The sequence below is a fragment of the Dermacentor variabilis genome, chromosome 3 (assembly GCF_050947875.1).
Source record: "Dermacentor variabilis isolate Ectoservices chromosome 3, ASM5094787v1, whole genome shotgun sequence".
Taxonomy (NCBI): domain Eukaryota; kingdom Metazoa; phylum Arthropoda; class Arachnida; order Ixodida; family Ixodidae; genus Dermacentor; species Dermacentor variabilis.
The window spans coordinates 93,731,273-93,756,557 of NC_134570.1; the positions used below are offsets into that span (position 1 = coordinate 93,731,273).

Genomic DNA, 25,285 nt, shown 5'->3' on the forward strand with positions numbered 1-25,285 from the left:
TGCGGAAGCGAATTTGATAGCAAAAGCAGGCGCCAGCTGTGTCAGTGCCCCCGCCTCGTCTGTAGCTCTGAGTGGTAACCTCTGTATCCGTGTGGTTGCATTTTCTCGACGTAAGTACATGACTTATGGAAACGAAAATCACTTGAAAGTTAGTGCCCGTCCTTGTTGTTCTTCCTTGCTCGTGTTACCCAAGTGCTATTGTCCCAATAACTGGAGAGAATGAGTCCAAATGCTAACCCATCAGGTGCGGCACGAGCCCGTAGTCTAGTCGGACGTCCTCGAACTGCTGGTACTTGGGGGCCGTGGGCAGTCGCAGGGCCTCGTAGTGGCCCAGCATCACATCCTGCAGCCACTGCGTGTTCACGATGCTGATTCCCCACTCCTGGGCCTTCTGGTACTTCAGGCCCTCCTTCCTGCTCAGGCAAAAGAGACGTGGGGACAGTAAAGCGACTATATTCCCTGTAGCAGCGGCGCTCAACAAACTAACCTCGTTGCCAGTTGAGTAAAATGATTCGGAGAGATTCCAATGAAATCCAAATGAACAAGCTGAACTAGAATTACCTACACAAAGAAAGCTTGTGGTCTATTCATGCACACGCTTAGCGCTGGTATGGTGTCGTTCCTGTCTCCGTCCTAATATTTTGTGCTGTTCCCCACGCCTTCTAAAGCGCGTGAATTGTACTCTAAGTCAATTGTGCCTTCACTAGCTGACAGCATTCTACACCTAGTGCGGCAGTATCACAGCAGCAAGTACTGATTAATATTTCAAGGTACAAAATGGTCAAAGCTTTCCTTGATGTAAAGCTTTCTCTTGACAACTCTGACTAACCCTCATGATTAGTGGCATTACTTCTCCTCACGTCACCCTGCTGCAAACTAAACTATACTAAACTATTGGGTAGAGCAACCTGAAGCTACACAGTGCTCATTATGTAGAGGTTAGACTATACAGCATAGACCACTTATAGTTTAAGTAGGTAGAGCCGCGAATATCTGCATTATAAGCGGTACTGCGCTATAACCAAACAACATTTTTTTAATGGCTGCACACATTCTACGTAGATCAAGTAGGTAGCTGCACGTACAGTCAACGACCAATTTTCAGGAGGTCCGATTTTTCAGACATGCCCCATAATTCAGATGCCTTCGCGGCAATGCCACACACATTATAGAGTCAATGTATAAGAATGTCTGTTATTTCGGATGCAAAAAACCTTCGCTGTCCGATTTTCTGGACTATTTGCCATGACCGTAGGTTTGAAACGGCATTAGTCAAAGCCACCACCGCTGCTAATTTGATTATGTCACCACCTCAAACCTGCACTCTCCCATGCAGGTCTGGTGGCAGCCATCGGCTACATTCAATGGAGGTGGCGCAGCAATCCGCCACTGTGTCAGTTCCGCGAAACACGGAGGCGGCCACTGCTACGAAGGCATGCTTTTGCAGCGCTCGTTTGAAACATGTCCACCATTCTAAGTGTGGTTTTAAGGCAATAAAAGACATCAAGGCCCATTTTGGAACACCGACGCTTGAGAAAGGATGTCAAATCTGCGACTACAACCATGTATATCGTGTCAAAGAAGTAAACAGCACGGACATCGCAGTAAAGTGCTTAAATTAAATGAAATTATGGGGTTTCAGGTTCCAGAACCACGACCTGATTACGAGGCATGCAGTAGTGGGAGACTGGAATAATTGGGCCGCATGGGGTTCTTTAATGTGCACCTAAATCTAGGTGCACGGGTGTTTTCATATTTCGCCCCCATTGAAATGCGGCTGCTGTGGCCGGGATTCGATTCCGTGACCTTGTGCATAGCAACCTACACCATTGCCACTAAGCAACCACCAAAGGTCGCGAAGTGTTTGTCACAACAAAGCAAGCATGCTTATGACGTCGAACTCAAAGTAAGTTAATAAATCATTATTTTATTTCACTTATGTGAGCAAATGCAGCCATAGACATTTTTAACAGTCATTTGTAGCTTCATTACTTGGAGTGTTCTTTGTACCTCACAATTGTAGAGGTTTTGGCGAATTGGCAGTAAGTACTTTTTTCTCCATCGACAAAGCGCCTTAAACATACTCTGGTATTGTCGTTCGGGATCGAAGGTGAGAAGTCATCACTGCTGAAACACAATAGAGAGCAATAATCTGAGACTAAACAATGTGAAGACTGAATGAACCAATGTGCGCTAGTAAGCGCAAGAGAAATGCTAATTTGTGAATACTCGACGTGTGCTGCACTAAACTCCAGCCTTAGTTCTGTTCTAAGTGCGAGAAAACATCGGGATGAATGAGCCCGGTTCCAGCAGTTGTGTCTTGATCTTGGCACAGAAAGAAGCTGCATGTTGGCTTATTAATGCACAACAAAAAGCACAGTGCGTATAAAGCTCCAGCACAGAGCGCTTACGAAGCTAGATTTGACACGTAACGACCACAATGCGTTTGTTTTGGAGCGAGATGAGCTAAACTACTAAGCCAATTTACCATAGCAGGAATCAGTTCACGCATTTTTATGCGGTTGTCGCTTTATTGTGCACTTTTACGGGTGCTGCGGCTGGTTCTTTTTTCTTCTTTTTGCATTTACGTCTTAGTTCATTTAACAAAAATTTGCAAGAGCAACATGAACCGCAAAGATTCACTTAAGCTGCCGGGTCGCTTCCCACGGTTTTGAAGGGAAGTGGTAAAATTTGATGCCCCCTTCGCAGTTGTGACAATCCTTAACGCAACAGTATCTGCACTTGATCTTTTTGTTCACACTTCTCTCGGAGGAGCTGCCGATAGGCCGTGATTAATCCATTGCAAAATTGGAAAAGGAGGCTTTCAGGCAGGCCTGAGCACAGTATAGACAATGCTGAAATGACGGTGAAGGCCTACTAGCGGGTGCTCACCACTGCTGCTAGGTGGCGTGACATATACAGCCAAACTTCATTGAAGGGTGCCTGTAGCCACCACCGTGGCAACGCTAGGCTTAGCTGCTTCAACGTTTGCTACCAAGCTTTTTAATGTTTGGTGCCGTGTTTTTCATTGAAACAATTCGCCACTGTTAGCAATGGCACCGACTCTGCCTTTGTAATCCTCGCCAATGACTTCGAAGGTCGGAAAGCACAACACTTTGCACAATGGCGGTTCTCGAAATTCAGCTTCGCCTCAATACAGCACTGTTACGCAACGAAGCGTATCAAGAGTGGGAAGGGGCAATTGTCACGCAATTGTCCCTAATTATACACGCATGAACCTGCCATCTCCAATCAGACAGTATGAGCACCAGTATGCCTAGTAAGTGCACTAGCAAGCCTTTAGCGCTACTTCGGATGTGCCTGTGGCGATTTGAGCCCTTGCAGGCAGTAAAAGGCATACATTCATTTTTTCGGACTGCCCAATTTTTTTGACGTTTTCGTGGCCGCTAGGGAATCCGATAAATTGAATGTTGACTGTATCTGAGAACCAAGGCAAAAAGAACTACATAGAGGGAAGTAATTCACCGACTTAATTTTCAGACCCGCTCATTTATTCGAAGTTCCCCATGGCACTGCTGCAGAACTAACTCTATCGAACTAAAGTAGAACGACGACTGAAATTTCAGACACCGCACATGCTCTCGTTCGATTTCTTGGTCTGATCACTGTGCCGCAATCAGCAGTGCCGAAAACATGGCGACCATGAACCAAGTTGCTGCCATTCGAGTTTTATCCGTGTGCCCTCACATTCATTGTTGAAGTGGTTCCTCTGCTTTCCAGTAGTCATACAGCCCCTGCAACATGTTTCGTTAACTTGGCCCCAAGCCGCAACTTTGATCAGCTACTCCCGACGATGTAGTTGTAGCCAATGGCAGTGACAGGCAGCATGCCGTTGCGGGAACCTTGCCCTTGATTTGTTCGTACCCATAGAAGATTGGGCATGCGATCACGCGCAGGAGCTGAACTGCTGACAGCAACGCATTCGAAGTGGAGTTTGGGTTCTCAGGCGATCAGCGGTTTCTATGTGCATATACACGTAGGAACGGCGGAAGCTCGCATGGGGGCATAAAGCTAGTAAAAGCTCCGAACTAAATTTGCGGAACACCACTTAAACTGATGGCAGTCAAGGTTGCATGCACAATATCTGCATTTCAGGATGATGCACATCATGGCAGGTGCACACAAACTGAAGAGCCAAAGCTGCCAAAGAGCAACAATGCCCATGCGTTCAGTGTGGTGGGCAAGTCCATGATAAGCAACTGAGTAAAGGCTTCTCCATCGCCTAGGCAACACCAATGCGCTTGCATCACATTGTCACATATCTTTTGTTTTTTTTTTTCCTTGTTCATTCACGCCGCTTCTCACCTCTGCATCGTCCTTGTCACTCTCCCTCCTTTTTTTGTGTGTGTGTGTGTGTGTGTGTTTTAACCATGTGCCAAGAGCCAACCACCAAATCAACACACATCTAAATAAGAACATCTTCAGGTGGCAGCTCCTTCTATCCCCATAAATGCTAGCCCCAAGATGAATCTGTGCAATACTGTACACCCCACTCGCAAATAATAGTTCTTCTAATGCCATGCGATAGAGATGGACAGGTTGTGAACAAAGCCTGTGCTCGACTTTAACTAGCACTTACTTTTTGGTGATGAGCAGAGAGTTGAGACGTGTCAGGTAGGTGGTATATTTGGCACCGGTTGTCAGGACCATCTGTTTTAGCAGCGCTCGTTCTTCGGAGTCAAAGCCAGTGGTGCAGATAATCTGCGATGCAATAAGTGGACAAGACAAGGATCCACTTATGACTCGCCCACCTAATGTGCCAAGCACTTCCATTTCTCAACCACTATACCATTCTGGAAAGATTAAGGTCGAATGTAGGAACAGTTGATTAATGCAGATGGTCCACAATTGTCAAAACCAATATTTGAGCCAAGCTGAGGAGTAACACATGGCCAATAAAGTAAGACCTGTGCTAAGTTCCATTACCCAAATGCATAAATAACAGATTTTTGTCTGGTAACAGCTTGATTGTTTAGGGCGAAAATAATTAGCCTGCAGAAGAAAGTGCAAGTTCTGACACAATGGTGAAATATTGTGCTAAGATAAAGGGATTCAATGGTGGTGACACTGGTTCTATAAAAAAAAATCTGGCATTTGCATTCTAGAAAGTACAATTAAAGCTTGCCATAACATAACTTTATTATTCCTCTCTGATCCATAACATTTCTGCACTGCATTTGGAAGCACACAATGATATCACTTTGGTGGTTGTGCCTTCCTAAAATGGCGGCACAAGGAGACTGTATCACTGCTTCTCATTTGACTAATCAATTTATAAAAAAATACCATTAAAGGCTACTAGACCACGTTTTATGCTTTTACTTGTGTGTTTTGTCCTCTTTCGTAATTTTTTCGGTGAATAATTTTGGTGAGATATAAGGAGGGTGCTTTGATTTCTCATCTCCACTACACCTATTGGTGACTGTTGTATCGGCCTCCTACAGTGAGCAGTCTGCGGACTGCGCACCAGGTGCCACCACAGGCCCGATGCCAATGAGCACCTTCTGAATCAAGAGCAAGCATGCATCAGCCGCTATGTGCCGCTCTAGCAACGTTCTAATGAGAGTCCGGGAATCACTTTGTACTACAGTCGAATCTCGATAATTCAAACTCGAAGGGGCCCAAAAATTTGTTTGAATTAAGGGAAATTAATAAGCTTTAACAGTCTCGGAAGAGAACAGCAGTTTACAATAGGTAGCGAGGCACTGGAAGTGGTAAGGGAATACATCTACTTAGGGCAGGTAGTGACCACGGATCCAGATCATGAGATTGAAATAACCAGAAGAATAAGAATGGGCTGGGGTGCGTTTGGCAGGCATTCTCAAATCATGAACAGCAGGTTGCCACTATCCCTCAAAAGGAAAGTGTATAACAGCTGTGTGTTACCAGTACTCACATATGGGGCAGAAACCTGGAGGCTTACGAAAAGGGTTCTGCTGAAATTGAGGACGACGCAACGAGCTATGGAAAGAAGAATGATGGGTGTAACGTTAAGGGATAAGAAAAGAGCAGATTGGGTGAGGGAACAAACGCGGGTAAATGACATCTTAGTTGAAATCAAGAAAAAGAAATGGGCATGGGCCGGACATGTAATGAGGAGGGAAGATAACCGATGGTCATTAAGGGTTACGTACTGGATTCCAAGGGAAGGGAAGCGTAGCAGGGGGTGGCAGAAAGTTAGGTGGGCGGATGACATTAAGACGTTTGCAGGGACAACATGGCCACCATTAGTACATGACCGGGGTAGTTGGAGAAGTATGAGAAAGGCCTTTGCCCTGCAGTGGGCGTAACTAGGCTGATGATGATGATGAATTGAATGGAGGACTTATTTTCAGTGGCGTATGTGCACGGAGCTAACACATGAGTGGGAAGTTACACAAGGTTTATTCACACATATTTAAATATTACAGTCGACGTCCGTATTTTCGGACTCCATGGGGGCCACAAGTATGCCCGAAAAAATGAATGCATGCTTTTTACTGCCCCCAAGGGCTCAAGTTGCCACAGGCACGTCCAAAATAGCTCTAAGGGCCTGCCATAAGACTTATTAGACGTATCAGTACTCGTGCTGTGGTAGGAGACGGCAGGTGAACGGTAATTAAAGGTAATTACCGGTAGGTAATTAAAGGAAACGCCACGCCCCGTGACAACTGCCCCTTCTAACTATTGATATGCTTCACCGTACAACACTACTGTATTGGGACGAAGCTGACTTTCGAGAACCGGCATTATGCAACGAGCCACACTTTCCGCGCTCCGCAACCATTGGCGAGGATTCCAAAGGCAGAGTCAGTGCCATTGCTAACAGCGGCGAATTGTTTCAATGAAAAACACGGCACCGAATAGCAAGAAGCTTGGTGATGAACGTCGAAGCAGCTAGGCCTAGCGTTGCCGCGGTGTGGCTCCGGCTGAGAGCGGATGTGTTGGTTGGAGGAGTCGCCACGAGATTTGGCACGCTGCTGAGAGCACTGTCGGGGTGCAGTATGTTCGAATTAACCATCACCAATGCTTGCGCGTTCGAATTACAGGGCGTTTTTGCCCATTGGAATACGCACAACTTTGACGGGTCCACAGCGTCAGTTTGAATAAACCAAAAGCTCAAATTAAGCGTGTTCGAATTGACGAAATTCAACTGTATTAATTTGAAATGTGGAAAAGGAGAGGAAAGATGTGCTCTGTCATTGAAATGCGACAGAGATTTGACTGTGTGGAATAAGACTGTGTGCAAGCTTTATTCAACTCAGTCGCACAAAGAGCGCCCGTAATTATGACCGTTCGTTATGCCCACTCTTCTACAATGCGAGCACAACAAGCTCTACCGTCAGTGCTAGACAGCCAGCTGTTGGATTGACCGGCAGCCGATTGTTGGCAGTGACGGCCAGCCTAGCACCCCCTGCAGCAACGCAGTTGTAGGAACAGAAGGCCCACAAAGAATTGCCATTTATTTATCACTTGACTGCGTTGATGTCGCGGCTACCACCATCGAGCCTATATGCCTGACGGCACTAGTCCCAGTCTTTTCTTCTTTCACCGCGATGCTCTATGAGTACCGTCCACTACATGGCTTCCCCCCAGCGATGAAGGCACTGTCGTTGAGCGGTTTAAGTTGTGGAGATGGCACTGCCTGAGTCCGGATGAGCTGGCTTCAAGCAGGTGATCAAAATTGTCTGTGTCCACTGACAAGAAGTGAAACAAACTTGGCGTCACGCTTGAGGACGTTGAAGGAACCATTGTAAGGAGCTTGTAAAGGAGTGCAAGTAGCGTTGACAGATAAATACATGACTGCTATGAAGTAAAGACGGGCTCATGTAAACATTTCCGTGGTCGTTACGAAGCGGCGGTGGTATAACAGTGGCCATTGTAATGCAAAGGCGGTCGGCGTAAGATTGTAGCTAAGCAAATGACTGTTCCGTGACGAAGAACTCAGCGGGTACGTGAAGCGTTGTGCCGAAAACGAGATGCCGAGGTGGTGCAGACGTGGTGATAACTTTACGAACAATATGTTGAGAAGTTAAGAAGGCGGAGGTGGCGAAGGTCGACGAGAAGGTTAATCTTCCACAGAAAGTTAGCGCCGATGATCGGCCCGCGGACATTGGCAACAGTGAATAGCCATCGAAAAGGGCATCGCAGACCAAGGTCAAGAGTAACAGATTTCTGAACGTGTGTTTTAATGCTGGATCCTTTGACGGCAGTGAGAAAAGACGTGTCACGGTGATGTCTTCTGTGGTCTCGAAAAGTAGGGGGAATGACACAAATTTCCGCACCAGTGTCTACAAAATAGCTAACTTTCGAGACAGGGTCGGCGACGTAGAAGAGGGCACTAGAGGGCTTGATGTAGGGCAGTCTTGATGTAGGGCAGTAGCACTAGCCGTCATCAGTGACTGGCCCGACTGTTTCCCGGAAAGTTACAAGGCGGACGGCACGGACGTGCGTGAGTGCCATATCTGGCATGATACCAACAAATAAAGGGAGACCGAGGGTGTTACACATTTCGGTCATGAGAGCAATGCTGCTGCTGATGGTTATTCACACGAAAGCGTAAAGGAAGCCAGCTGATTAGTTAGTTGCTCTACTTGAGCAGCAAGGTGCGTGCTTGAACTATCAGGTTTGTCAAAGTGTTGCTGTAACTGGGGTTGTGTCACCACGGCTGCATTACAACAGTCGACAGCAGATATCACAGGATGGAAAGAATCCATAATCTGGTCTGCCATCATCGCTAAGGCCTTGATAGATGTCATAGTAGGTGAGGCACATAAAATCATGCGTACCTGGTTCGACAGACGCTGGAAGAAGAGCTCCCGAAGGATTTTCGTCTGCTGATGATGGACTGTTTCCCGGGACTTGTGTCATGTGGCAAAGCAGCTCAGTTGGTTTTCTGTCACAAAGTTCCTCCGATGAGAGGAGCTGTTGAATCCGTTGTGACTCAGAGTCAGTGATGCGTTGTAGTAACTCCCGCTTAAGGGTGTACTGATCATCAGGCGGAGGAGCTATCAAAATGTTGCGGATCAAAGCTGCAGTGGTTGGGTTAAGCGCACTCACAATGTTGTCGTACTTGGTTGCCTTAGATGTGACTCGGCGACGGTGAAACTGCGCCTCGATGTGGACCTACCAGAGTTCATAGTCTGAGCGCTAGAAACAGGGAAGTTTGAGTGTGGCGACAGAAGACGTTCCGTTTTCTTCGAGACATCGTTGTTCGGCGGCCGGTTCCATGGTGTCGAGAAGAAACTTGGTAGACGTATACAGTTGTGATTTGGTATCACGTCTGAGGTCACCAACTTGTAGGAACAGAAGGCCCACAAAGAATTGCCGTTTATTTATCAGGTGACTGCGTAGATGTCGCGGCTACCATCATCGAGCCAATGTGCCCGATGGCACCTAGTTTGTCTCTTCTTCTTCCACCGGGGGTCTCTATGAGTACTGTCCACTCACACAGTGTTACCGCTACTGCTGGCCCAAATATACCAAAATTTTCAACTTCAAAAGCATGCAAGTCAGCGCGACTGACATACCCGAGCAACTTCACTTTCCTTAACAGCGAAGTCACATGGGGAATAATAGGCAGGAACAGGCGAGTTTTCTTTCTGTGCCGGGAATGAAACAACAGTGTGAAGCAATCACTCGGCCCATTATTCGCAACATTTTTGTCCATGTGTACGCGAATAGGTTTTAATATGCGCTGTAAGCAATGTGAATACCAACTCCCAAGTTATCTGATCAGGACTGGCAACAAGAATCACGTGGCTAGGAGCAGCTTGCAAACAGACGTTTTCTGCGCGCACACAAGCCTCTTCCCGAATGTAGTTGTTGCACGTACAGTTAACAACAACAACAACAATAACAACAAGTACACGGTCGTAACAGCCCTACAAATCTAGCACTGTAATGACTAGATCATAAAGGGTAAAAGGCTAAAACAAACTTCAGGCTGCTAGATTGGTCGCCTTCAGCCGGTAAGCTTGCACACAATAAGATTAATATACAGATGGAACAGATTCGCTTTAACCAAAGTTTTGTGTTGTCTACCCACTCACTACTCACTGTGGCCGAAATAGTGGCTGTCTGAGTCGTGCCTGCAGCTGCTGTGGCCATATTAAACAGGGGAGCAAAAAACGCTGATCAGAAGGCACACTCAATGACGGGCGCTGTCACGTGAGCAAATATGGCAGCGCCCATGGCTATGGTGCTGTAAAAGGTCTATACCGTCAAACTCTGATTAATCATGTGGTGACACCATGCAAAAAATACTCAGACTCCACTGACATTGTTTTTTCCCCTCCACCCCACATCTAAGCATCCAGTATGGTGCATAACAAAAGTTATCGCAGATAACAAGTGGAATCCCCACCTGGTTCTTGCAAGGCTTGTTCTCCAGGTACGGTGATGGAAAGTGCAGGGCATGCCAGGGAGCTTGCAACTTCTTCCGCAGCAGCACGTCATTGAGCCAAAATACTGTGACGCACCGTTTGCTTTCACGCAATGCCTGGCGAAACAAAAAGAGATCACACGCACACAGAAAATTTAGTGCAAACACGGAGTGTAAGCATGCAGCAAACTAGAGAGGCTGGAAAGAAAAGCAAATATTAGATAAAAATGCAGGTCCCAGCTGCTGGACATAAGAAAGGAAAACGAAAAAAATCAGACAATAATACAAGCAAACAGCTGTCATCACACTGCATTGAGCTCGTTGGTTGGACACAGTGCGATGCTGGTGCTGGGGGGACAGGGACACAAAAAGAAGACAGCACAATGCCATGTTGGTGGCATAACATCGACATGACACTATCAGAGCCGTGTTCTGTCCCCTTCTACTAGTGTACCTGCCTACCTAGCATTGGTATCACGTCATCTGCCATCACACTTATCCCAAATGTGCTTTCAGTGCACTTAACAGGAAACATCCGCCTTTGCCACATTTTGTGACGATTCTGTTTCCTTTCTGTCCGTGCCTTGAAAACAATCACACCATGTGAGGGACTCGTGCGAGGCCATCACTTTCTTTTCCTTCGTTAACATTTTTAAAAATTATTTGGTGCATAGGAGATGTTGACACCTTCAATTAACTACTCTTTTTCAAATAGAGATGCGCAAATAATGAACTCCACAGGTATTAAAAAGAATAACGTAAAAGCCCTAAAACTGAAATTCAACTCCAGGCCATAGTAACATAAAGTCCAGTCAGATAAGTACACTGAAGTCGCACTAAAACTGAAAGTCAACTCAGAAACAAAGCAACACAAAGTCCAGTAACACAGGTACACTACCGTCAACACAAAGTCCGGTCACATAACTGTACTATGGCACATAACAAAACACGGAATAGATCCACACGCATCCATGCATTGAACGAACCAAATCCAGGTCCAAATAAACACGTAAAGCGAGCTTACCACAGATAGATATTCGACTTAGTAATAATTTCCGAGAGTATCGCTCGCTTCTAGAAATATATGCAGGGCAAGTAACGCTTGTCGTTGCAAATGAATATGTGGGCCATGGACATAAGATCTTCCTGAGGCTGAAGGGCCTGTGATCCAATGCCATTAAATCCCTAGTTCAACATTGCCTCTATGTGTCATGTCGAAAACATTCTAGCAGAAGGTGTTGTATATCCTCATACACGTGGCCATAAGTGCATTCACTTTCTTTACCAAGATAAAAAAGTGCAGTACAGCCCTCGCCCCTAGCTGTAGCATAATGCCTGAGGAAGTCATGAACCAGCAATGAGGTAAAAAAATTAACCCCACAAAGCCCAACATATCATATTTAATATGCTTAGTCTGATACCTCAAAATGCGGATTTCATGCGAAATGACGCAAAACTAGAGTAGGGTTGTAGACACTCTGGCGCCAAATTTCAGTGGTGGAAACTAAGAAAACTAATTATTTATCCATTAGTTACTACACAAATCAATTTTTAACACAAATAACATTTCATTGTCTTTTTAGGAATGACCAGAAATAAAGGCAACTAAGTTGTTCTAATTTGCCTTGACGTGGAATGGTGTTTTCGACTTTCTTGGGTTAAGCAATGTGGGTACCTATTGGCTATGATCTGTAGTTGCTGCAAGTTATGCTTATCTCCAAAATTTTTTTTTGTTTTCTACAGCTAGAGGCAATATTTTTTTGCATTTGAAGGGCAGAAGGTTGAACTCCCTCCTTTGATGGCCACATTCTGATGGGGATGGAATGCAAGAAATGTCCCTGTACCAAGATTAAGTGAAAGTTGAAGAGCCCCAGGCAATAAAAAACTAGTGTCATTCTTTACAGGCTTCGCATGTAAAACACCCTACATTACTGATGGGGGCCCTCAAAGTGCTAGCATCTGTCTAGTTCCCAGAACAATAATGTTTGCTTAGTATGTGCTGCACCTGATCAATAAAAGTACTAGAAGCATGTCCTGCATATTTTGCTTAATTAAGTACGACAGTGGTTGCATATAAGTGCAGCTCCAAAACCTGAAGTTCTTTGAAGGGTAGAAACAGCGAAAAATTCAGCTTGCCATTTTATTACTGCTTGTAACCCAAGCTAATCGCAAAGCGCAGTGCAGAATCTCAAAACTATATGCGCCCAAAACAGTTTCATTCCGTTATTTTGTACCTAGTTTCTTACAGAAAACAGCCATCAGCATTATGTACACATACATAAAAGCATTTAACCAACATCATGAGTGTACAGCACAAAGGTTAAACATAGATGCAAACAAGACAAACTGATGTGATTGTCTGTTTTGTCTGTGCCCACGTTTAACCTTTGCATTGTACACTTATGATAATGGACCACCAACTACATATCCCAATCAACCACCCTTTTAAAGGGCCCTGAACCACTTTTTATCGAAGTGGAGAAAGAGGTTTGAAGTGACAATAGGCTCTTTTAGAAATACTTTGCTGCGAAAAGTATTTCGATGCATTTAGCAGAACCAGAATTATTGGCAATCGAACACGGCCTCCGCTGTGTTCCCGTTCTTTCTTCAATGCCTTGCACTGCGAAGGCTACAGCGCAGTGGGGCCTGCCCACAACGCTCCACCTTCTAGATGTCACCATGGTGCACAGTTCAAATTGCATTTTGGATGTTAACGTAGACGCCACAACTTCCGATTTCGGTGCCTACGATGCGCTAAATGTAAACCAAACGCGTTTGTCCTGAGCTAGCCGCAGTGGGTTTAGCCATTGGACTCGTGGCGGCACCCCAAGGCGACCGCGGTATCTACACTACGTAGCTGACCGCAGCTACCAATAGCAACCGTGCATGGGAACTCGCTTTATTACAAAGTAAAGCGTTCAGAAGAGAGTGAGGAGCCGGCTTCTGTTTAAAAAGAGAGCGTTTGAGAGAATGGTGACTCCACGCTTCGCTTGCGAGCTTCACGCACCAGGTATGACCCCAAAACTTGGCTGAGATATTTACAGCAGTGTACGCTACCCGCGGACCGTGTTATTTCACCAAGCCCGAGGGGTGGTTCAGGGCCCCTCTAACCGATTTTATGAGAAGCCCACTTCACCAATTTCTATGCTTGGTAAAGATAATTTATTGCTATGACTGGGTCAAACACTGTTCTTACCCAATGCAAACATTTGTTTACTCAATGTTTTTTTATTAATGGCCAACAAATTACACCTTTGTCAGCCTACTACAGATCAGGCGTGCATCAAATGATTGACGTGTAGTTTTTAGTGGCGCAAGGGCCACATATAACCAAAGAGCGCCATGCACGCGCGTCAAGCCATGACAACCAATTGTGCACCACACAACAAGACAAATATGCACCAACCTGCTGGACAACAGCGCTGCGTTGTGTCTCGCAGATGACATGAGTGCAACGGGGAGTGTACATCTCCTCCACTTCCCCCCCTCGCTGCATTATGACCTGGCCAGGCAAATGAGGACAAAAGGAAAAGGAGTCATCGAGCCCGACATGCCAGCGGCAAAGAAGAACACATTCAAAAAGAAAAGTACATTTTAAACAAGGGTTCATAGCATCTTTTGCGCAAAGAAAATTTAGGGGTTTTTGAGCACTTTCACGGCCCAGGCAATAAATTTTCATACGTTAAAGCACCATGAAGCACGCTAGCTTGAAAACAAAACACTGTCTTTACCCCTTAACACTTACTTTACCCCTTAACCCTTATCACATTCACTGTTTTACCCCTTAACACTTACTTTACCCCTTAACCCTTATCACATTCACTGTCTTTACCCCTTAACACTTACTTTACCCCTTAACCCTTATAACATTCACTGTTTTCACTTCTTAACACTTACTTTAACCCTTAACCCTTATCACATTCACTGTCTTTACCCCTTAACACTTACTTTACCCCTTAACCCTTATAACATTCACAAGATGTTATGTGACTTAGCATCGGACTTGTCGAAATATGTGGCCGAGAGCCTTCCTGGCACTCTGCAGTGATAGCAAGCTTGGCACAGCACCAGAAACGCTGGTGCAGCACCGAATACACCAACGTATTAGGTGCTGAGTCGCGCGATGTCTCACAAAAGTGATATTACCTTCGAAAGTGATCGTAGTCGAGCATGAATTGAACCCACAGCACCCCTACAAAAAACGTGCTTTGCCACTGTCTCGTGATGGCGATGATGCTGTGTCTGGCGGCTCTGATGGTAGGCTGTTGCCAACGCCACAAACATGGTTGTAGTTTCATATATGATTGTAGCTCACAGGCAATTATCTAACCAATTTTTCTCGGAAAAGAAAAGGTGCGCATTATATTCGTGCAAATACGGCAGTTCATTATATCGAAGCACATCTGTAAATGTGGCAGCACGTGATAACCACAATGATGGCAACCAAGTCAATGGCTACAATATCAGCAAAATTGTACATGCAGATAGCGCTAAAAAAAACTGAGCAATGCATTTTATACAGCAGAAATTTTTGATGCTGTTTATACAGTTAAACCTCAATATAATGAAGTCAATAAAATTGGCAATTTGCTTCATTACATCGAAATTTCGTTGCATTGAACTTCGACCTTTTATGAAAATAAGTACAGTCGCTGATGGGGTTTTCTTTTACACGGGAGGGGCCACAATATTTTCTATTTACCGGGCAATCAGAAAAAGCAAACTTGAATGAGAATAAAAATTATTTTGTTGAATTTGAGAGTCGGTGACGAAAGATATGGTTTCACGCCGTGGCGATGGTTTCAGGCCAAGGTGACGATATCTTGACATCAGTGGTACGAAGTAAAGCTAGCCATGCTTTCGTGTTCACTTCGCTCCGCGGCTGATAGTGTTGTCCGCAGTGGGAAGCAAATGCTTCGTCTGCGTCTTGCTTCAACATGTCTCCAAAACTCTAGATTACACAGCTTCCAGCACTAAACGAGCGAGAAGACAGCGCACGATGCCACGCCATCTCATCTTGCCCAGTCTTTGCATAGGCGGCAGATTACTCCTAAAACATGGCGTATAGACTCTGTATGCGCATGCTGACAGCCATCCACAGCCACGGCTGCACTAGAAAAGGAGTCATGAGTAAACTTGTCCCCCACTTCCTCCACCTCTCTCCTTGCGTGCGCTCCCGTCTCCCTTTCTAACACAGGAAGACGGCGCTCATCAGGCCACCATCCTTCTTGCTCGCCCTCGCATGCTTTAGCTTGCATCAAGCATACTGTGCGCAGGATGCGATGGGATCTTATCGCACGTGGGCTTTATACGAAACATGATGCAGCTCCGCTGAGGCGGTCACCGCGCAATTTGAGAGCTGCGTTTGCAAGCAGTTGCATGTAGTTCAACCATTTGATTATCCGAGTCCACAGAAGTTTCCATTTATTGTCTCAGTATTCCTTCAAGGTGGCACTTATGTTTCATTATATTGAAATTGTGTATAAATACACTTTGTTACATTGAGGTTCAAAATACATGCTGCTCTGTGGACAAGCTATAAAAACTTAAGCACTTCTGTTATATCGAGGTTTAACTGTAGATTGCTTCTAAGCCCCAAATGCAGCAGTGTCCCTGGAAGGTTCAAATAATGGAAGACCTGCTAAGAATTGGTTGCGACTGACTGCATAATCCAAAGCCTCAATCTAAACACCAACTCACCTTTTTCCACTTCAATATCTCGGAGGATTCATAGAGGCGATCGTAGTCCACAATGCAGAATACACAACCCACTAAGCACATCTCCGTAGGCACTGCAAAGAAATGGAATTGTTTCCTTAAATGCCAACTGTAACAAAATTTCACTTGCGATAAACTTCCTATAAATGCTTAGCATATAGTACTATCTATGTAATGTTGGCATAGCCACAGGGCTCGTAAGTTTCCAATTAGCAGCCTTCAAATAGTGCCCCAGCAGATGATGCATGCACCTGGCGATTAGTGGTTGTGATGCGGATATGGTGAAAGTTCCCGAACCGTGCACTACTGCTGATCTCTCAGTTGTGCCTAGGTGCCCAAGTGTGTCGTTCGCTCAACACGCGCAAGTTGATGGGTGTCTCTCTTGGCATGTTTTCTTTGTGCATGTGATGTGAACTATTGCAAGAATACCTACGCGTTGCTTGGCCACCAGGTGCTCGAGCACATACTCGAACATGAGCGATATGGCTGTGCAGTACACAATGCTGCAATGAGGAAGACCGAACACGTATTTTCTGTCCCAGCTTGCAAGTGCGCATTGCGCCGCAGCAGGAAAGTGGGACGCAGACCAGCCAGCACACACAAAGCATGTAAACAGCACTTGGCGAAGCAGCACAAGGTATACTTCACGAGCACAGTCACTTATTCATGCAAGATCTGCTTGCCAAATGCTTTCTTGGGATGACTATGCGTACTATAAGCCAGGATGGAGCATGAAAACCAAAGTTGCATGAAGGGGTGATATTCTCAAGTGATTATTTCCAGTAGTGCATCATCTTCGAGACATTTTGCGCGTCTCTACATCGAACGCGCTGAAGTAGACGAATGAAAGTCTTTCTGATGCAGCGCCAGAAATGTGGTCAGCAGGAACCACATGCTGCATTTGTTAGGAAGGAGAACACGACGTGGCGGCCATGGTGTAGATGCGGTGATAAGCCATGCAGGAATGCAATGCTGCTAGAGCGAAATGGGCGAAACTTTATCACGGCCAGAGTCCGGCCTGTCTGGCCGTGAATTTATGCGTACTTTGCGGCCGGGCGAGAGAGTAGACCCCTCTAGCCCAGCCGTGTCGAGCCTCGGTTACTTATCATCCTTTACTGCAGATGGCGGTAGTCGCCTGATCGATCGAGTCCGGTGTCTCCGGCAGGCCAGGCAGCAGCGGTCAGTGAAGTTGGATACGTCATGCTGGAGATGCTAAGATCGCTAAAATTTTACCTTGCACTTTAATCGTGACCTGCAGCAGCGTGGCAATCGGTTGTTGCCGCAGCGCAAGCGCACAAGTGCACGGCGAGGGTGTGCTTTGTTGTTTTTTGAAGGCGCAAACTCAACACACTCGCATCAGTGAACCCGAACTGTATATAGGTCAGCAAGCTGCTGGTCAGCCAAGCTAGCGCACGATGCACCCTGTTCCAGCGGCTCTGGCGTGCGATAGGACATGTTGTATTCCAATGCCAGCCACACTAGACTGTAGAGCGTCCAATTTTTGCCGACGTAGTGTTGCTGCGCCATGCATGGATCGCGTCCGTGTTAAGCTGGCCTACAACCGCGCCTTTAGCTTGGCTCCCCAATGCTCTCTTTTCTCTAAGCGGAGACAGAATGTATTGAGGCTCTGCCTGTTGAAAGTAGACAACCAGATAACAAAAACTGGCTTGACTCGGAGAATATTCGTATTAAAAGAACATTGTGGGCGCGAAATGCTGAATTGTCACAGCGCACTAAGCAGCTAGCAGAATATACAACTCTGTGGCTAGCCTACGTGCGGGACCAGTTTGCTGATGCACGGGAATGGTATACAAAGGGAAGCAAACGACCCGGACGCTGGTTCTCTACAGTCTAAATGGTATGTCACTTCTGCCAAGTCGTAACGGTGGCATCTTTTTTTTTCAGTTTCGGTATGGAAAAAAATTTATTTTTGCGAGCGTTTTGTGAAGCAGCCAATCGCATTTCAAGCGTAAGATTTCCCAGAGAGGCTACTGTATGTCTAAATTATCTGAAACGGGGCTTTTTACGTGGTCCAGAATTTTGTTGCAGTTGGCCTTTAAATGCTACTAGACAGTCAATCTTTGGCAATCAATCAGACAAGAAGGCAGACATGTGTAACGAATTATAACAAACGTTCATTTTTAATGCAGAAAGCTAGGCTGGTTGGAACTTAGACATCTAAGACATTTCCGGCACTTGGGAGAAAAAAGGGAAGTGCCTTAAATAAGCACACTACAGCATCCTTCTGTGCTGTCGTAATTTCCATACTCTTCTAAATGTTCCCTTTTTCCCCTTACGCTTGGAAATTATCTTCAATCCTTGCTGTTAAAGCTGCGATCAATAGTAACAAGAACGACAAACAAGAGAAATTGGCATGCGGCACAACTAGCATTTCTCGCTTGCTTTGAAAACTGCCACAGAAATGTGTACACGTCAGGGATGCCACGTAGTTATGACCACTCTAAATATAATTTTAGCAATGACGGGGTGAGGCAGAAACAAGAACCGATAATTGCACCGAACGACTCTTTTGCTGAACCTCTTTCAATCTTGCTTGTGCGCACTTTTTGTTCTACAGCACTTCATTTTCCAACTGGCATTCACAGCCAGTCGTTTCTTCAATGTTCAAATTTGAATCCTGTGTGGACAATATCGTTGTCTCTGTGACTATTCTTCTTTTGCCTATGTTATGATCAAGACAGGACAATCGTGCCACAGAATCATACTCACGATGTCGCCTGCACTGTGTGGAACACGCGAATTTGCTCCAATTAGCAGAAGTTTTTTATTACTGCGAGCCTATTAGGATTTTTTCTTCTTAAATGTAGATTCTGTGTCTCACATATTTCTGCGAGCGACTGCACTGTGTTAATCGTGGCTTGACAAAGCAGCCTTGTATAGAATCTATACGAACGCTCGCGGCGCATTTGTGCTGCTGCTGTAGGAGCCTCCACTGGTGTCCCCATTGATGCCAGCGCCGTCACGCTGCCCTAGTGTTGAAGGCGCACGTGTGGCTGACGCCTAGATGAGTTAAATTTCTCTAGAGAAGCAAAGTTTGTTTGGCTGAATCATACATACGAAGGTCACACCTTCGTATACATGATTTAAAAAACAATATTCAAAGATGCTGAAGTTTGCTGCGAAATCAGCTATGTGGCATGAACAGGGAAATCATATTGATGCAGCTTGCAGCCCGTCTGCTTAGGTTTTACTCTGATCAAGTAATGGGCTCGAGGTAAGACTCTGAATATTCAAATTTTTTAATTAACATCAAATATTAGGGGGCCAAGTAATTCTATTCCACTTTTGAATAGCCAATACAGAAATTATGTAGAATTCAAACCGCTGAATAGACTATTTTACCAGCACGGATTACAATGTCAACACGAGGCAGAACCACAAATTTAGAAAATTGCAGCACTATGGCTGTGCTTACATGAATTGAATCAAACTTTGTTTTTGTTTTTTATTTATCGGAGAACTCGTAGAGAGCACCATACAATCAGTGCTGCTGTCGTGCATACTGTACAGCAGGTGAATGCGTGGTGTCTCTAATCTAACACTTCATGCACTACTGGTTGCTGTTCAGCAAAAAAAAAAAAAAAAAAAAAAACATCCTTATGAAAAAAATATGCCGTGGGCATGGCAATAACGAACTATATCTGCAAAATGTTGCAACTCATTAGCATCGAAGCCTAGAAACAAAGCAGCGTTTGACATTAAGTGATAAGCCTAAAGATGTAGGCTGAGCTAAGCATAATGGGTGTCTGATGCTGCCCAAGGAAAACTAAGCCTAAATGTGCAGCTAGCAAAGGCAGAAAGCCCTCTAAGTAAAAAGGCTTGGAGGCACACATACCCCAGCATGCTTATCATCTTGTCAATTTCTAGGATGCTTACGTATGCTAAAAATTGCAATTTCTTCAAAATTTATTCGAGAACCTAAACGAGAAGCAATTGTACTCAATAAGCTGAAGGCCACAAAGTCTTATAAAGAAAATCCAGTGGCAAAGTCATCAGCCAAAGCCAATTTAAAAGGTGCCACTTCTTCCTTCATGTTATCTTAACGCTGCATCACTGATCAACCACTCCTGTATGTGCCAGGTCTTGTCCGGTAGCATTTAAAGATGCGAATATATAAGTCCCAGGTAAAAGCTAGCGTGCAAAAAGCAGTCAGAACTGTGCATGAAACAACAGCGTACCTTGTGTTCTTGGATCATGTCCATAGAAGTGAACTTCAACCGGGGCATTGGCATTCACAGGGACTTCAGTGCCAAAGTTTCTTGCATCATTGGCCAAGTGCTGAGCTGGTGGAGGGACGGGCGCACGAACTGACCTGTAGGCCGGGTTCATCATGGGACCCTCCTAAAAAAGTGGGCGAGAAGAACAAATAGCAAATAAAATCTAACACAACACTTAAATGATGTTCAGTAAATTCTACCTTTACTTTCTAAGTATTAACCCTTCCTGGTCCAATGATTCCTGTAGGAATTGTATCGTCTTGCATGAAATATCCCGACATCAATAAAAACAAACAGCGAAACTATTTTCAGAAATGTGAGCATCAGCAATTCAAATGAGTAATTACATAATTTGTTGCCTTTATGTCATAGATAAATGTCGCTCTCCCTGATATTTCACAGATGTTCATGTGTTGCATTGTGCACAGGGCTAATTAGGCCTTTGCACTCTATTTTTGGAGCCTGCTGCCTAACGCATATAACCTACCTTGGGTGACAGAAAAATGGCCTTCAAATAATCTGTGACAATATTTCACATGATTATGATCCTCAACTGAGATGTCTGAAGGACCACATGCTGCTTACAACACATTGACTTTTTGACAGTTCATGGGAAAAACCCTTAATTCATTGCCAAATAACTCCAGTGGGGAATTCTTGCTTTACATTTTCCCCCTAATTTTTATAATTCAGATGCACATAATATAATATTTTCACTTCGTTAAAAGAAATTTCAGACCAGAAAGGGGTTAATGGTCACGGAAAACCCTAAGCCAGAGATGGCTCCTAAAACAGGCATAGCTAAATTTAGGGACATACAACAAAAAACATAAAAAAATAAAAAATCTCTCAACAAATACTTGCAACCAAACAAATGGAATAAAGATATCAAAACAGAGCATACAGGATTTAGTGTGAAGTAGATCCCCCACAAGCGATCAAGAATGCTTTTGAGCTGTGAGTAAAGACTACACTGTTAGAAGGGAAGCCAAGATTGTCTCAAAGCACCAGAGCTAATTACTCCCCTACTGAGAACATCCACTCTTCCGAGACATCAACACAGGCTTGTTAGTATTTCAACCAGTATGAGAGACAGAAAACATGAGCAAAAAGAAAAGAAGCCGACAACAGAGCTGATGTCCGTTTTCTTTGTCATTGGGTTGTTTGTGCCACATGATGCCATCAACGTGCCATCAGCTGTGGTGTTTTGCATGCGAAATAACGCTTTCATCTTAAAAGGCTACTGTGGAATGCAGAGAAGTCCATTTACACAACAATATGACTATTTAATGACAAACAGCAACTACCTTTGTCTACTGCATCATATATGTAATGTATATGATAACTGTTCAGACACAATGACATGTAAATATAATCATCAGTTAATTGGGTTTTGCAAATATTGTTGCGAGTGGACTGCCCCGCCTTTTCACGTTGCCAACATCTGTCCCCCGAAAATCCTGAAGATTTCAAGGGAAGCAGTGCCAACAAAATGCAACACGCATGTGTAACTGCTGCGTGCAGTTAAGCAAGTCAAGTATTTTCACATTCACATGCGCTGCCAACAATTTTTTTTTAGGAATCATTCAAGTACAGTATAGAAGCGTCCGTTGTGCACACGTGCATCTGAAGCTACATAATGGAATGTAGGGTACCAGAACATTTATTTTGAAAAGAGAAACATTAAGCGTTTCTCTTCTGAACTTAATATTTCTTAATGTGAGCATAACTTATTTCCAAACATGTATTCAGAACTAATTTCCAAACATGTATTCAGATGATTTCTGATCTCTTCTCATTCATATTTGTGCATGCCTTGCATAATCAACACCCTGACCTATGTCTTTCATCCAGGTAAGCAGACCTTATACTTGACAAAACCTGAGAGAGGACCAAATCCCTAATGCAGAAGTCGGGAGACAGTGGACACCAAAAAACACAACTGTTGACACAATTCTAGCGAGAATTTTGACACTTCCTCCCTTTCTTGTTTGGAAGACTCCATTGAATATGCGACAGGGGCACCTGTTTATATCAAAAGATCTATAGTCAAGAGCAAGATCTCCAACAAACTTAGCAAAGCTTTTTTTGCTCTCACATGGCAAAGATGTTCCAATAAATTCCTCTCATCTTGCAAAAATACATCTGAATCAGCTGTGTTCTGCACATGAGCATACAACATGAATTACTATGTAAAATAAATTTAAAATATCTCCAATTATATGATCATATTTGTGCAATACAATAACTAAAACACGGAGATCAGATGTGCTCAATTTGTACTATATTTTTTTCCTCAGCAGAATGTAATTAGTGCTGACTACAACTAGGTTAATGTCTGTAGGCTTCCAGCGAAACAATGCACTCACGTAAAAGGTTGCACCTTGACGACGTGCCCTTTAACTGTACAAATTATTTCGTGCAATACAAGTGTAAATTGCACATGCAATGAGATGCCCAATCAATGCATAACACAACCGGTGAAACAAGTGCAAGCAAAACGAAAAAAAAAAGGGTCAGTAACAGAAGAGCATTCTGATATGCATTTGAATTACTTTAAAGTAAGAATAAGGCCGATGTTCACTTCAACAAGGCGGTAAAGAGGAAGTGGTGCCTCTGTGGCACTCTGTTTTGGAACCGTGCAAAGAATTTCACACATTGCAAATGTGCATATGAACGTTTCCAATCAATAAATGAAACACCCGGCGGGACACTTATACAGGGACAAGGGGCATGCAGCACTCGAGTGTTGTTCGATGCATTTCAAGTATGCACACGGCTCATGGAATGAAACGCATCAGGGAAATTTTATATAGAACACCGAATAAATGTATTTACTCGAGGGTGCAATATAAGGGCGCCATGCATGTGGTTGCTAAAGGTGGCACAGACTCAGATCTATGCATAAGAGCGAAAACTATGCCGATGTAAGATGAACTGGAAACAACGGAAACGAAAGTGCTCGCATTGATTAGGCCTAAATTGACGTGCTTTATTGCGTGAGCATATGACAAAAACCCAGTAGGTGCACTCAGTTTAGCGTTGTGTCGTTGCGTGCAGCATGCAGCTACACAGCACTGAACCCACAACCAGGGCAGACTACTTCATGCAACGTGTACACATACAGCGCATGCACATCATACTCTAAATGAATACACTCATCACAGGAATAGACTGTGAGGCCAATTTTGTTCCTAACCCACTAACTTGCAGTACATGAAAACAGCACAGAGACATGCACATACTACAGTCAACTCTCGTTACAACGAACCCTGATAATAATAAAAAAAAAAATGTCCGTTTTATCCGAAGTACATAATATCCGAAACGCCTCACTTGCGAAGCGTCGTCGTGATGTCTAACAACTTTATTGGAAAGATAAAGTGACGAATGTCCAGAGTAAAAAAAATCAAACAAAAAAGTTGCAGTTTTGCCCAAAAGGTGAAGTGTTGATTCCAGTAGCAAATTAAGGAAGATAAGCACGGCAGCAGCAGCGAGCGAATTGACCTTCATGCTGTCTCTCGCTTCAATGTGAACTAAAAATTGAAAGCACAGCGGATACGAAGCTACCTGCATGGGGCGCACTTTGTCCACATCGCAAGTCGTTTTGAAGATTAGGCCCGCGCGGCCGCGCACTTTGTCCACATCGCAGATCGCATTTAAGATACGGCACCAGTGCGGGCGTGCACTTTGTCCACATAGCAGATTGCTTTCAAGATACGGCGCGGGCGCAGGCGTGCACTTTGTCCATGTCGCAGATTGCTTTCAAGATACAGCGATCGTGCGGGCATGCACTTTCTCCACATCGCATATCGCTTTCAAGATATGGTGCCGGTGTGCACTTTGTCCATATCGCAGATCGCTTTCAATATACGGCGACCACGCGGGTGCGCACTTTGTCCACATTGCAGATCGCTTTCAAGTTAGGGTGCCTGTGCGGGCATGCACTTTGTCCATGTCGCAGATTGCTTTCAAGATACAGCGCCGGCGCGCACTTTGTCCACATCGCAGATCACTTTCAATATACGGCGCCCATACCGGTGCGCACTTTGTCCACGTCGCAAATTGCTTTCAAGATACGGTGTCGGCGCGCACTTTGTCTACACTGCAGATCGTTTTCAAGATAGGGTGCCTGTGCGGGCATGCACTTTGTCCACGTCGCAGATTGCTTTCAAGATACGGCGCCAGCGCGCACTTTTTCCACATTGCAGATCGCTTTCAAGATAGGGTGCCTGTGCGGGCATGCACTTTGTCCACGTCGCAGATTGCTTTCAAGATACGGCACTGGCGCACGCTCTGTCCACATCACAGATCGCTTTTATTATATGGCGCCCACGCGAGCACGCACTTTGTCCACATTGCAGATCACTTTCAAGATAGGGTGCTTGTGCGGGCATGCACTTTGTCCACATCGCAAATTGCTTTCAAGATACGGCGCCGGCGCGCACTTTGTCCACATTGCAGATCGTTTTCAAGATAGGGTGCCTGTACAGGCATGCACTTTGTCCACGTCGCAGATTGCTTTCAAAATACGGCGCTGGCGCACACTTTGTCCACATTGCAGATCGTTTTCAAGATAGGGTGCCTGTGCGGGCATGCACTTTGTCCACGTCGCAGATTGCTTTCAAGATACGGCGCCAGCGTGAACTTTGTCCACATTGCAGATCGTTTTCAAGATAGGGTGCCTGTGCGGGCATGCACTTTGTCCACGTCGCAGATTGCTTTCAAAATACGGCGCCGGCGCACACTTTGTCCACATTGCAGATCGTTTTCAAGATAGGGTGCCTGCACGGGCATGAACTTTGTCCACATGGCAGATTGCTTTCAAGATACAGCGCCAGCGCGCACTTTGTCCACACCACAGATCGCTTTCAATATATGGCGCCCACGCGGGCGCGCACTTTGTCCACATTGCAGATTGCTTTCAAGATACGGCGCCCGCACG

The 25,285-nt window shown here is 44.9% G+C and overlaps 1 protein-coding gene across 2 annotated transcripts in view; it reads right to left on the minus strand.

Annotated features, from left to right (window-relative positions):
* The window catches only part of LOC142576057 (uncharacterized), a 90,513-nt gene that overhangs the window by 24,188 nt on the left and 41,040 nt on the right, over positions 1-25,285 (minus strand). For both annotated transcript variants that reach the window (XM_075685979.1, XM_075685978.1), the window contains 6 exons: positions 20,302-20,464; positions 16,085-16,176; positions 13,791-13,886; positions 10,367-10,501; positions 4,601-4,722; positions 238-413 (listed from right to left, as the gene is read on the minus strand). In XM_075685979.1, coding sequence (XP_075542094.1) covers positions 238-413; positions 4,601-4,722; positions 10,367-10,501; positions 13,791-13,886; positions 16,085-16,176; positions 20,302-20,464 — 784 coding nt within the window. The remainder of the gene's footprint in view (positions 1-237; positions 414-4,600; positions 4,723-10,366; positions 10,502-13,790; positions 13,887-16,084; positions 16,177-20,301; positions 20,465-25,285) is intronic.